The 15,260-nt window shown below is 38.4% G+C and overlaps 1 protein-coding gene across 1 annotated transcript in view; it reads left to right on the plus strand.

The window, feature by feature from the left end:
* Window positions 1–15,260, plus strand: part of LOC127845740 (exocyst complex component 2-like) — a 61,674-nt gene that overhangs the window by 24,082 nt on the left and 22,332 nt on the right. Inside the window, exons 12-16 of the mRNA XM_052376851.1 lie at window positions 1,766–1,798; window positions 2,213–2,340; window positions 2,529–2,570; window positions 10,080–10,246; window positions 13,007–13,128. Coding sequence (XP_052232811.1) covers window positions 1,766–1,798; window positions 2,213–2,340; window positions 2,529–2,570; window positions 10,080–10,246; window positions 13,007–13,128 — 492 coding nt within the window. The remainder of the gene's footprint in view (window positions 1–1,765; window positions 1,799–2,212; window positions 2,341–2,528; window positions 2,571–10,079; window positions 10,247–13,006; window positions 13,129–15,260) is intronic.

Here is a 15,260-nt window from a genome sequence, read left to right on the forward strand (position 1 = left end):
CATATAGTTGCCGCTTCGTCTGTCCGTGTGTGCGTCTGTCTATCTGTCCGTCCGTGCACAATTTTTGTCCGGGCTATTTCTCAGCAACTAATGACCGGAATTCAATGAAACTTTATGGAAAGTTTCACTACAAAGAGGAGATGTGCATATTATCAGCGGGTTCTGGTTGGATGTTTTTTCACAGGGTTATGGCCCTTTGAAATTTTCTATAAAAAAATTCTTGTTCCCACAACTACTGTGCCCTCAAGACGTTTACTTTTATCTGAATATACAGTCGAAATCCGATGGCTCGAACTCGTCGGGAGCGGCAACAATAGTTCGAGCCATCCGAAATTCGAGCCATCCGATTTCTTATAAACTTTTGTTTACGAACAAGTCTGCAGTACATTTTCACCTCAAGTTGAAGAGTACACATATTGCTTAAACTCCGTACTACTTCGCACTACTTACTGCTTTTTAATTCATAAATTAATAAGAAACAAATATTTGCTTAATACTTTAATTTATGAATAATTTTAAACAAATTTATGAATAATTTTAAACAGTTACAAATACAATTAACAAATAGCATTTAGTAAATTATCAGCACGTTTTAGCGTAGCACATTTTAAGGTAACAAAGAGCACTAAAGTCGAAACATGCATCGCACTATATGCACATTACATACGAGTCAGAAGTATATTCCTTTTTTTATTTATATTTTTTAAAGAATTACATTATGTCTGTCTGTGTTGTGTTCCGTAGCAGTCGTCGAAAAACGAAGCTTTTTAGCGATTTAGTTGTTGCAGCCATTATGATAAAGCATCTACAAGAACGTCATGTCTTATACAAAATTCCATCTTTTACTCAAATCAATTAACGATTGAGTCGATGACATGTTAGCAAACAGGTGTTAAATCAATTATTGCGTGCCTTTTATCAATTGGTCCTAATTGAATAACACTTTTTGGGACCCTAAGCGAGTTCGAGCCATCCAAACAAAAGAACGTGTGAAAACTGTAGCCGGGACTGTGAAAACAGTTTGAGCCATCCGATAATTTGAGCCAAGCGAGTTCGAGCCATCCAACAAAATTTTATATGAATATATAGGCATAAACAATTGGTGCTTTGATGCGAGTTCGAGCCAACCGGAAATTCGAGCCAAGCAAGTTCCAGCCATAGGGTTTCGACTGTATAGTGCAATATTGTGACAAAAAAAAACTTTGGGGAGCATCACCCGTCTCCAACGGTTTCTTGTATTACTTAGTATTGTCATTCATATTTGACAGAGCAAAGTATTTGTTCTTGTTTGTTAATAAATTGCATGTTTTTTGTCATTTTTGGTAAAGCCTGCATTTCTTGGCATAGTTTTTTAGATAATCTATAAATAAATCTTCATATAAAATATTTGTGTAAGAAATGCTTTCCATGGTTCTTTTTGTCCCCTACAGTTTCACCGGAGGGGACTTATGGTTTGCGCTCTGTGCGTCTTTCTGTCACACTTTTCTGGATCCTGCAATAACTTTAAAAGTTCTTCATATTTTTTCATGAAACTTGAAACATAGATAGATGGCAATTTGGACATTATGCACGTCATTTCATTTTCTTCCTATGTCAAAAATTCTGGTTGCTATGGCAACAAATATAAAAAAATCTGACAATGGTGGAGCTGGTAGGGGACATATATTTCTTGGCAATAGTCTTGTTATTATAAATTTTCTATATTTATAACAATTCAGATATATGTTTTACATGTCGTATATTGTTGTATTGTTGTATTTCCAAGGATCACGAGGGTCCAGTGCGCTGGGTGAACCAGGTAGAGCATATGTCTTTTATTTGTTATTCTGTTTGCCATCTCTTAATCATAACTGACTGATCACTTTCGTTTATAAATCAACACCCTATCAAGGTAAAACTTGGACAAACATGGTTAACAAATGTACTTTCATAACATAAGTCATATCTGTCAATCAATACATATGTTGTTATAAGAATTGTTTATTAAATGCCATATATGCCTTATACGTGACAACTTACGGTATAGATGTTATCCATCATTTACTGTGAATGATGCAAGTTATATATAACATATTTTTTGTGTGTACCTGTAAAGGGTGTTAGGATTATAGGATTTCTCAATGTTGCTACTTGTCATATGTTTATTCCCTGAATGACCGTGTCAGTTTTGTTGGGCGTGTTGGATTGTTGATATTGGAGTTCCCTTCCTCAGGTTTCAAGTTCCGCACACCACAGAAAGTGCTGTTTGTGGAAGAGCTTACAGATATCATGACTTGCAACTTCCCAGACTTCTGGAAATTAGGACAGGCCTATATATCAGGGCAGATTGGGTCTCGTGAGGTATTATTATTTCCTTTTTTGTGATTAAATTATTATACATTTATGTTATGTTACTTTGAGTAAAATGAACATGAAACATTTGAGAACCTTATTGTTTTTATTTGACTTTTATTTTTTATTAGAATCAGTCCATCTTCTAGACAGAATTCTGATGTGTCTGTTTTTTATTTTGGTTTTGGTATTTTCAGGAGGTTAAACCTGGCAAAGTTCCACCTGGCAATAAGTTCAAGGTATGTGGACATGTGTGGTGTATGTGGACATGTGTGGTGTATGTGGACATTTGTGGTGTATGTGGACATGTGTGGTGTATGTGGACATGTGTGGTGTATGTGGACATGTGTGGTGTATGTGGACCCACTGGGAATTAGTTCAAGTTTCTTCTGTAATTGAAACCATCAACAAATATAAATATATATTAACTCTGTGCTGATTCCATTCTTTTTGAGTTTATCATATTATATAATTTTATTGAATCACTTATTTCTAAGTTGTTGCTGAGTTTGTACTACACCAAATATATTTATTCTGCTGTTCCAAAGTAATGCTATTATTATACATTCCTTTCATTCCCAGAATCTGATGAAGAAATAAATATAAAACTGTAGCTACTATGTTGGGTTTTAAAAACATATTTATGAAAGATTATGAAATGCATTATAAACTTTCTTTCACCCTATGCCTTTATAGGTGGACTCTATAAGCAGGAATGCAATAATCTAAAACTGATGCCTTTATAGGTGGACTCTATAGCCAGGAATGCAATAATCTAGAACTGAGGCCTCTTTAGGTGGACTCTAGGACTCTATAGCCAGGAATGCAATAATCTAGAACTGAGGCCTCTTTAGGTGGACTCTATAGCCAGGAATGCAATAATCTCGAACTGAGGTTTCTTTAGGTGGACTTGATATCATTTACTAACATAATTTACTAACATTGCAGAAAATGTGATGTTCTAGATAATTGCATTCCTGCCTATAGATTCCAGCTATAAAGGCCTAAGTTCTAGATTATTGCATTCCTGGTTAAAGAGTCCACCTATAAAGGCCTCATTTCTAGATAATGGCATTCCTGGTTATAGAGTCCAGCTATAGAGGCCTCAATTCTAGATTATTGCATTCATGATTATAGAGTCCAAATTCTGTATATTTCAATGTTGCCTTATCTCTGAAGCAATAAAACTGACGACCAATTAAGAAAACTTGTAACAACACACCAAATCATCACAATTAACACCATTTTACCACTTTGCGACAATCAGCATGCTCCATTGATTTCAGCAGTATTGCATACATCACGGAAATCGATTGAATAACGACTGCCATAAAGCGGCTGGCTAGATTATTGCATTCCTGGTTATAGAGTCCACCTATAAAGGCCCCATGTCTAGATTATTGAATTCCTGCTTATAGAGTCCACCTATAAAGGCCTAAGTTCTAGATTATTGCATTCCTGCATATATAGTCCAACTATAAAGGCCTAAGTTCTAGATTATTGCATTCCTGCATTAGAGTCCACCTATAAAGGCCTAAGTTCTAGATTATTGCATTTCTGCTTATTGAGTCCAGCTATTAAGGCCTAAGTTCTAGATTATTGCATTCCTGCTTTAGAGTCCACCTTTAAAGGCCTTAGTTTTAGATTATTGCATGTGTGCTTATAGAGTCCACCTATGAAGGCCTAAGTTCTAGATTATTGCATTTTTGTTTACAGAGTCCTCTTGTGGAGGCATCAGTTCTAGATTATTGCATTCCTGGTTAAAGAATGCAGCTATAAAGCCTCAGTTCTAAATTATTGTATTCCTTGTTATAGAGTCCACCTATAAAGGCCTCAGTTCTAGATTATTGCATTCCTGCATAAAGGCCGTCCTCCTGTAAAAAAAGCCTAAGTTCTAGATTATTGCATTCTTGCTTATAGAGTCCTCTTGTAAAGGCCTCAGTTCTGGATTATTGCATTCCTGGTTCCAGAGTCCTCTTGTAGAGGCATCAGTTCTAGATTATTGCATTCCTGGTTAAAGAAGACAGCTATAAAGCCACAGTTCTAAATTATTGCATTTCTTGTTATAGAGTCCATCTATAAAGGCCTCAGTTCTAGATTATTGCATTCCTGCTTATAGAGTCCACATGTAAAGGCCTCAGTTCTAGATTTTTGCATTTCTGCTTATAGAGTCAATCTGTAAAGGCATTAGTTCTAGATTACTACATTCCTGGTTATAGAGTCCACCTTTAAAGGCCTATTTTCGAGATTATTGCATTCCTGATATAGAGTCTAGCTATGATAGCCTAGATTCTAGATTATTGCATTTCTGTTTACAGAGTCCTCTTGTGGAGGCATCAGTACTAGATTATTGCATTCCTGGTTAAAGAATGCAGCTATAAAGCCTCAGTTCTAAATTATTGCATTTCTTGTTATAGAGTCCAGCTATAAAGGCCTCAGTTCTAGATTATTGCATTCCTGCTTATAGAGTCAATCTGTAAAGGCATTAGTTCTAGATTACTACATTCCTGGTTATAGAGTCCAGCTATGAAGGCCCATTTTCGAGATTATTGCATTCCTGATATAGAGTCTAGCTATGATAGCCTAGATTCTAGATTATTGCATTTCTGTTTACAGAGTCCTCTTGTGGAGGCATCAGTACTAGAATACATGTATAGCATTCCTGGTTAAAGAATGCAGCTATAAAGCCTCAGTTCTAAATTATTGCATTTCTTGTTATAGAGTCCAGCTATAAAGGCCTCAGTTCTAGATTATTGCATTCCTGCTTATAGAGTCAATCTGTAAAGGCATTAGTTCTAGATTACTACATTCCTGGTTATAGAGTCCAGCTATGAAGGCCCATTTTCGAGATTATTGCATTCCTGATATAGAGTCTAGCTATGATAGCCTAGATTCTAGATTATTGCATTTCTGTTTACAGAGTCCTCTTGTGGAGGCATCAGTACTAGAATATTGCATTCCTGGTTAAATAGTCTTCCTATAAAGGCCTCAGTTTTAATGTCATAAATACTGACCTGTTATCGTATGCTTATACTTTCCAGGGGGAAATAACTCATCCGGAATTTTAACTGGGAATCCGCCACCTCAATACCGTAATACAGGCCAGGTTAAACATAGTGCAATGCAACCTAGCCAAAAATCGGTAACCAACCCTCAATATTCTTTCCGGATCAACCAGGTGTATACGTGTCTTTTACGGCTCTGAATTAAAATATTGTTTTTCACTTGGTTGATTGGGGTTTTGAATAGATAAATTGTGTTATTTATCTTTTTATTTCTCATTCGGATTAATTTGTGTGGATTTAATGGATTTTGTTTCATTTGTAAAAGGTAAGCCATGCTTGTTTTTATCGAACAATGGTTTATTTCTACCATGCTGGGTGTTTTCAGGCGCGAACGACCACGTGCAAAACGTGCTCTTCTAATACATTGCTAGAACGTGCAAAGCATGTTCTTCTAATGTGTTACGAGATCGTGCAAAGCGTGTTCTTCTATTGACAGATTGTTTATCATTTGCCATTGTGTGCAATAATGATTTTAACGTTCCGTATGACAATCTAATTGATCGTCATTTTATTTTTCATCTGTTTTGAATTAAACTTTTGTTTAATTTATGATCTACGGCAGTATTATTATAATTTTCATTATGGTCAAATAATGATTTTATGTGCCGTATGATAATCTGGTCTGTGACCAGTTTATGGTTGAATATGCTTTGCTCTTGTTTTTCATATATTCGACTACATGATGGTCGCAGAAACAAGAGTGGATAAATACCCGGTGACTTCGCAGATCATGGATGATAGTTGCAGTATCAGTCACCGGGTATCGGGCACGATCGCGACCGTACTATGCTAAGTCTCTTAGACAGTCGGTCAACATCAGACCATATGGCGACACCCGTCAGCCGGTCTTTGCCCGATGGCATTGGTCAAGGACATCGACCAATGCCGGACCATTTGGCATCCGCCATACGGTCATTATCCGGTGACAACACTGGTCATGATATGACCGGTACGTCACCGGGGACGTTGATCACGGACCATTGATCGACGTCTGACCGGCCGGTCCGGTCACCGGTCATGTCACCGGTCCGGTCCGGTCATTGATCACCGGTCCGGTCACCGGTCATGTCACCGGTCCGGTCACCGGTCATGTCACCGGTCCGGTCCGGTCACCGGTCCGGTCATTGATCACCGGTCCGGTCCGGTCACCGGTCATGTCACCGGTCCGGTCACCGGTCCGGTCCGGTCCTCGGTCCGGTCATTGATCACCGGTCCGGTCCGGTCACCGGTCCGGTCACCGGTCATGTCACCGGTCATGTCACCGGTCCGGTCCGGTCACCGGTCATGTCACCGGTCCGGTCATGTCACCGGTCCGGTCATGTCAACGGTCCGGTCCGGTCACCGGTCCGGTCATTGATCACCGCTCCGGTCACCGGTCAACAGTCATCAGTTAGGCCTGCCACCGATAACACCAGTCACCGGTCAAGAAGAAGAACTCGGTCTTCTTCATTGAATTATTCTCCTATTCTTCGTTGAATACATCGTCTTCATCAAGGATTAGACATCGGACACGCTCTTCTTCGTCGAGCAGTTCTCATCGTCGCGGCTCTCGTAAGCGATCACGTCGTCACTCACGGAGACGTTATTCTAGAAGATCTCGGTCTCATCGCAGCCGATCCACATCTCGGCCGATCCAGATCTCGACATCGCAGGAAACGAGGACGCCGTCAACCTTCATGTAGACATCAGCGGACTGCATTGAGCACCACTGGATAGTTATCGAACATACCTCTCCTTCATTGAGCAGTTCTCGGCGTTGATACGCTCGTAAGCGATCATGTCAATGCTCACGGAGACAATATTGTAGAAGACAATATTTCCAGCGTAGCCGAACAATATTTCGGCATCGAAGTTATATGGATGTCGCCACTTCTCACGTAGGCGTTAATGAACCTACTGGTCATATCGACGTTCTCCATTTTATTCCTGTAGGAATATCATGTCTCCATTCCACGTGTGATGGTTCTTCTTATGGCATCCACACATGTTGCAGTCACCGAGCCGTAGTTGTATACGAACACTAGTTCGTTTAACATTCAGGCTTCGGGATAAGCTGTTCTTTTCTCCACTACGACTACAAGGACACTTATGCCTATTAATACTGATAATCTACCGTTGTTTTCCGGTTAACATTATCAGATGACTTCGTGGATGGTCATTCTTCTGCACCAGATATTTCCATTCTGACGCAGTTATATTATACCGGTCCCGATCACCGGACATCGGTCACCATTCATCGGTCATATCACCGATCACTGATCACCGGTCAGAATAAGTGATGTCTCATCGCCATCGGATTGGATTTTTTTTTGGCATGATCTTCTTTTCCGAGCAGTGCTTGACATTGATAACAGACCATATGGATTCCACCATTTTTCGGTCTTTAACTGGTAACGTCACCGGTCATATTATGACTGGTCCATTCACCGGGCTACAGTTACCGGTCATTGACCGGTCCGGTTCGGTCACCACTTACCACAAAGAATGTTGTTTATCATCAAACGCTAGTTATTAGCGTTATGCGATCGTATATCGCAGTGTATACCGGTATGCTGAACAACGTCAACAATGCAGTTCACAGAAATCGATCCAGCAGGGTGTGCGATTGTTATACATTCGTCCATTGACATAAACTGGAATATCTTGCCTTCTTGGTGAGTTTTTGCAATAACTGAGTTTTTGCCATAATTTCATGAAATATACTTAATGAACCATGGGATTATGGTTCTACGACCTTTTAAGTCTCCTGTACAATTATTTTCAGGAAACTTCTTCACAGGTCAAATATCATATCTCACTGAGACATATTTTTACTGATCCAAACATGTGCCACTTCATGTCTGGCCATTAATAACTTTTAGTTATCTCTACAGAAGAACGTTTTTCTGTTAGAGTTTCAATCCTTGTTACTTGTGCAAGGATAATTCCATCAGAACTGTATAAAGGTTCTATGGAAATTCATTTTTTTACTGGGTAATTGAGAGCATAGTTATTACCTTAATCACTCTGCTAGATACATAGAGGTTTTTCTCATCTTTTTCTTGATGATAAGAAATTTGTTCTTTTCTTCATCAAAGGATAGAGATTATGCTTTCGTATACCTTGTTTTGTGTAAGTCATCGCAACTCTGTGCTGTCTTACCTATTTTGGAACTGATCCAAACTATGGAACGTCAACACTATGTTTTTCGTTCCTTTACCTTCTTAAGCGGTTTTGACTTGTGTAACATGTTGGGATGCTTAATGAGCTCCTTATGAACCTTTTTCATCAGGCTTATTAACAGTTCCAATATAATTTTAAGACGGTTTTCCTTCTTATTATGGCTTTTACGATACAGAGAAGTGAAATTCATGCTTTTTCTGTTGAATACGACCAATTCCAGTTGGATCTATTGTCGTTTTCACTTTGTTGTGTCAGCCAGGATTCCTTGCTTAATATCAAGTCCTCTATATGGCTTCTACCTTCAAGTTTCCAAGTTTTCTTAAACTGGTAGTCATGAAGATGAGGATAAACTTCTTTGGGCAATCAGGGCTTTGAAGTTCTATCTCAGCAGTGTTAGTCAGAAGTCCATTCGAGGTTCTCAAAGACACTCTTCATTTCCCCAAAAAAGGGGGGGGGAGATGTGTCTGCGGCTTCTATTTCTCGGGGTTAGACCTCGACTAAGGAAAGTTAATCTTATCCTATCTAAGGATTCATTCCTTTTTAGGATCTGACCGCATGAATTAAGAGCTCTGTCTGTTTTGTGGGCATATATTAATCACACCCCACTTTTTGACGTGCTCTAAGCTGTTTACTGGAGGAATCCGACCACCTTGTCATCTTTTTATCTTCGTTTTCTGAAGTGCCAACAATACAATTTGTATACGTTTGGGCTTGTTGTGGTTTCACTAACGGTAGTGTCTTCTTTACGACATAGACATATTACTCTGTCCGAGAAGTCATAATTTATACCGTTTTAACGAAGATTACTTGATATCATTAGCTGATAACCCTGTTTATGGGTTCTACTGTGTTGGGAAAATATATACGAACCTTCCCACCGCAGCTGCAAAATCAGCATACGATAACAGGTCAGTATTTATGACATTTAAACAAATTTTTTAAATAAAATTCATTTTAATTATTAAATACTTACCTGTTATCGGTAAGTCCCACCTCCCACCCCGCTATTCGATTAATATTTTTGTATATATATTGAAAGAATATTGAGGGTTGGTTACCGATTTTTGGCTAGGTTGCATTGCACTATGTTTAACCTGGCCTGTATTACGGTATTGAGGTGGCGGATTCCCAGTTAAAATTCCGGATGAGTTATTTCCCCCTGGAAAGTATAAGCATACGATAACAGGTAAGTATTTAATAATTAAAATGAATTTTATTTAAAAAATTTGTTTTAGAATATTGCATTCCTGGTTAAAGAGTCTTCCTATAAAGGCCTCAGTTTTAGATTATTGCATTCCTGTTTATAGAGTCTTCCTATAAAGGCCTCAGTTCTAGATTATTGCATTCCTGGTTATAGAGTCCATGTATAAATGCCTCAGTTCGTGATTATTGCATTCCTGGTATAGAGTCCAGCTATAGAGACATCAGCTCTATTTATTGCATTCTTGATTATAGAAAATATGATAAAGAATCGACATACCAATTTTCTTTTCTTCTGAACCACGGTGAATACTATTTTAGGAGATGGTATCATCGCTTGTTAAGTACTTCTCCAACCTGATTAGAGCTGCTTTCTTGCCCAAGTCCTTGGCAACTATTCCTGCTGACACAAGAAAGGAGTATGGAGCATGGTCTGATAGTCAGGACGTGTCTGGAGCCTGGCTGCCTCACTGTGTGAGATATGTACGGTAAGTCATGCGAATGAGATGTACGGTACGTCATGGGAATGAGATGTACAGTAAGTCATGGGAATGATATGTACAGTTAGTCATTGGAATCAGATGTACTGTAAGTCATGTGAATCATGATATGTATCGTAAGTCATGGGAATGAGATGTACAGTAAGTCATTGGAATGGTATATAGTGTTTTTCCGAGGAGGGCAAAGGGGCATGGCGCATTACTTTCAAAAAGGGCATTTTAGCGCGCAGTTTAGGCAAAATAGGGCAAAAACGTTCTGTGAAGACCAGAATTAGGGAAAAACATGTAATCGCATCATAGGTAGTTGTGGAAACAAAACAAAATATAAACAAGCACATTTAATGGTAATTGATGTAATTAACTTACTTTGATTAATATTAATATATTTACCTTGCAATGTAGATTAAAGTTCCATGCTATTTCAATACACTGTACAGCATGACAAACATATTAAAGCAATATATGCATATGAATCTGATTATACACAGATGCACTAACATATAAAATGAAACCATGTTTGTCTTATCCCATTTTCTAACGATAATCTTGTGAGATGTTTAACATTGCGAGTAAACTGATCGCTTACAATATGCAAACACTCGTTTCCGTGACATACATCCAATGAGTAGATTACAAATAAATATGTTATTGCTATCTAAAACATTTTTATGCATCGTTGATTATCACAGACATTTCATTAATTCCTTCTAAATGTATGATCTCCATCGTTAATTCGATCGTTTACGACGTTATTTGCCATTTTTGCCAAGTCACAATTTAATTCTGTATGTCCGCCATCTTGTTAAAATTATGATGTAAGCGACAGGTGTGCATATCAAAGTAAAATTGTACAATGCCTCCGCCAAATACGCGATTCGCATTTTGTTTAATTAGTATACGTCTCAGTTATTATTTCAATAATTAATTATCGTAAAGACAATAACAATAAAGAATTAATTTGTTTGTGTTTTTAAATGTAAATATGCGTAAAAACATATGTTTTGATACAACTGAATAATGCATGAAATGCACAATTTCCACGAGAATAACATCAAGTTTTTCATCAAAAGTCTCCGAAGTAACAGTCCACGATTTGATTGTGGAGGAGTACACATCACCAACCGATAAGTGCGCTTCGTATAACATAGCCTCTTACATTATTGATTGATATTGACGCGGGGTTATTCACGCATGACTAATTCACAACCGCGAGAATCTTCGCTGCCTTGGGGCCATAATCTGATACTATCCGGCTTCGAAGTTTGGTCAAGAGGCAATTAAGGTGTTATCAATAAGGGTGGAAAACATCGGGTACTCAAAAAGGGCAGGGCGGCGGCCTTTGGAAAGGGCAGTGTGGCGCTAAATGTCTTTGAAAAGAGGCAGCGTGGTGCTACAAAAAAGGGCATGGCGCCACACCACGATAAAACGGCCTGGGAAAAACACTAGTATATCTGGTAAATCAAGTAAATGGAACATCCAGTAAGTTAAGTGAATGATACATCTGGTTAGTCAAGTCAAGTGTATGTCTGGTTAAGTAGAGTGTTTGTTAAGTTAAATGTATGGTAAGTTTAGTCAAAGGTTCATCCAGAAGGCCATGTGTCAATTATGTCTGCTTAGTCAAGCGTTAGAAATATCTGGTTAATTAAGTGATTGATTGCATCTGACCACTTTGTTTTTTCCAGAAAAGATATCTTTTTGTTTAATTTACCATTTAAGTCTACTGATAAGACCCAGTCAGTCAAAGGACAATTATTACCTTTAGTCAATGCAGTTGTTTTTCCAATAAGCCCAGTGACTAATATGTCATTTTAGTCGAAGGCAAATTTTTCATCAAAAGTCAGAAAACAAAAATACACATCTGCCAAGTGATTTTTTTAAACCTATTTATTTTAGCCCAATTGCATAGAAAGCCTAAGGCTTATTATACCCATAGGCGGAGGGATATTGTTTTGGCGTTTGTCCGTCCTTCAGTCCGTTCGTCCGTCCGTCCTTCCGTCCGTCCGGCACTTTTGTGTCCGGAGCCATATCTTTGAAGTGCTGCGGCAGATTTCATTGAATCTTGGTATGAGTATATATATGGATAAGATGATGATGCACGCCAAATAACATTGTATACCATCTGTTAATAACGGAGTTATGGCCCTTTGTATCTTGAAAAAATGCTTTTTTTGTGTCTGGAGCCATATCTTGGAAGTGCTTTGAAGGATTTCATTGAAACTTGGTATGAGTATATATATGGATAAGAGGAAGATGCACGTTGCCATTGTCCATCCGTCCAGAAAACTTTTGTGTACAGAATTACAGAAGGCGGGGGATATCAATTCAACGAAATTGCTTGTTTGAAATGCTCTTGAATTCGTTTCCTGGGACTAGAACCAGTACTTGTTGTCTATGGGTGAGATCTAAAGAACGCTCCCATCATGGGGATGGAATCCATGATCTCCCAGTTGCTAGGCGGACAACATATCCACTACACCAAGGCGACCTGCCACTACACCAAGTGATTTGTCACTAAAAGTATATTCCACAATGAAGGCCTTTCTTGAGTTTTGTTTCATGGCTAACAATAAGAATATCCTTACTAAAAGAGTTTGACTAACACATTTCTAGGGTTAGGCTAATAAATGCCAGTCGGGCTAAATGCCTTTAAGGCTTCTCAGCCTGCCACTTTTTATAGCCCCTCTGTATTTGTTGTGATCTCAGATGATTCTTTATTAATCCATTACAATTATTGAATGTTATATGAAGGTCGTGTGCCAGCTCGCTGTGCAGCCAGGACTTGCCAGGGGACTGCCATGATATGATACAGGAGCTGGCGTTTGACATGCGTACCAACTGCCTGAAGCTACTCCTTAACCAGGCTATCAATGGTATGTAACCAGGCTATCAATGGTATATAACCAGGCTATCAATGGTATGTAACCAGCCTATCAATGGTATGTAACCAGGCTATCAATGGTATGTAACCAGGCTATAAATGGTATGTAACCAGGCTATCAATGGTATGTATCCATACTATCGATGGTATGTAACAAGGCTATCAGTGGTATGTAACCAGGCTATCAATGGTATGTAACCAGGCTATCAATGGTATATAACCAGGCTATCAATTGTATGTTACCAGACTATCAATGGTATGTATCCATACTATCGATGGTATGTAACAAGGCTATCAGTGGTATTTAACCAGGCTATCAATGGTATGTTACCAGACTATTGATGGTATGTAACTAGGCAATCAATGGTATGTAACCTGGTTATCAATGGTAAGTAACCAGGCTATCAATTGTATGTAACCAGGCTATCAATGGTGTGTAACCAGACTATAAATGGTATGTAACCAGGTTATCAATTGTATGTAACCAGGCTATCAATGGTGTATAATCAGACTATCAATTGTATGTAACCAGGCTATCAATGGTATGTAACCAGACTATCAATGGTATGTAACCAGGCTATCAATGGTATGTAACAAGGCTATCAGTGGTATGTAAAAAGGCTATCAGTGGTATGTAAACCGACTATTGATGGTATAAAACTAGGCTATCAATGGTATGTAAGCAGGATATAAATGGTATGTAACCAAGCTATCAATGGTATGTAATCAGGCTATCAATGAGATGTAACCAGGTTATCAATGTTATGTAACCAGGCTATCAGTGGTATGTAATCAGGATATCAATGGTATGTAACAAGAATATCAATGGTATGTAACCAGGCTATCACTGGTATGTAACCAGGCTATCACTGGTATGTAACCAGGCAATCAATAGTATGTTACCAAGCTTTCAATTTTATGCAATCAGGCTATCAATGGTATGTTAGCGGGCTATCAATAGTATGTAACCAGGTTATCAATGGTATGTAACCAGGCTATCAATGGTATGTTACCAGGCTATCAATGACATGAAACCAGGCTATCAATGGTATGTAACCAGGCTATCATTGGTATGTAACAAAGCTATTACTGATATGTACGCGGACTATCAATCAAATGTGACCAAGCTTTCTATGGTTTTTAACCAGACTATCAATGGTATGTAACCAGACTATCAATGGTATGTAAATAGCTACTGATGGTAGTAACCAGGGTATCAATGGTATGTTACTAGGTGATTGATGGTATGTAACTAGGCTATCAATGGTATGTAACAAGGCTATCAATGGTATGTAACTAGGCAATTGATAGTATGTTATCAGGCTATCAATTGTATGTAACAAGGCGATTGTTGGTATGTAACCACACTATCAATGGCTATTACTGATATGTACGCGGACTATCAATCAAATGTGACCAAGCTTTCTATGGTTTTTAACCAGACTATCAATGGTATGTTACCACACTATCAATGGTATGTAAATAGGCTGCGGATGGTAGTAACCAGGGTATCAATGGTATGTAACAAGGCGATTGATGGTATGTAACAAGGCTATCAATGGTACTGTAAAACCATTAAATTTCGTGTGGTACGAATTTTTGTGGATTTCGTTGGTCTGCTGAACCACGAATTCTAGTACCAACGATTATTTATACATTTTTAGCTCACCTGAGTGATAGCTCGAGGTGAGCTATTGTGATCACTCAGCGTCCGGCGTCCATCCATCCGTCCATCCATCTGTCTGTAAACAATTTGTAAACATCTTCTTCTACTAAACCATTGAGCCAATTTCAACTAAATTTCATGTGGAGCATCCCTAGGTCATGGGACAAAAGAATTGTTAAAAAAAATTAGATCGCATAACCAAGATGGCCGCCATGACCATATATGGTAAAAACCTTAAAAAATCTTCTTGTCAGAAACCGCTCATCAGATTTTCAAAACGTTTCACAGGGATGACCATTTAGGGCTCCCCTGAAAAAGTTGTTCAAAGAAATTTGATTCGTCAAAAAACATAGCCGCAGGAGCTCGTTGAACTTTGCATGTTTATTCGTTTTTCCTATTTTGTGCAAAACTTTCACAAATCTTCCACATTTTTTGTCCGATCCTTTCCAAATTTGCAC

This window comes from Dreissena polymorpha, chromosome 9 (genome assembly GCF_020536995.1).
Source record: "Dreissena polymorpha isolate Duluth1 chromosome 9, UMN_Dpol_1.0, whole genome shotgun sequence".
Classification (NCBI taxonomy): Eukaryota; Metazoa; Mollusca; class Bivalvia; order Myida; family Dreissenidae; genus Dreissena; species Dreissena polymorpha.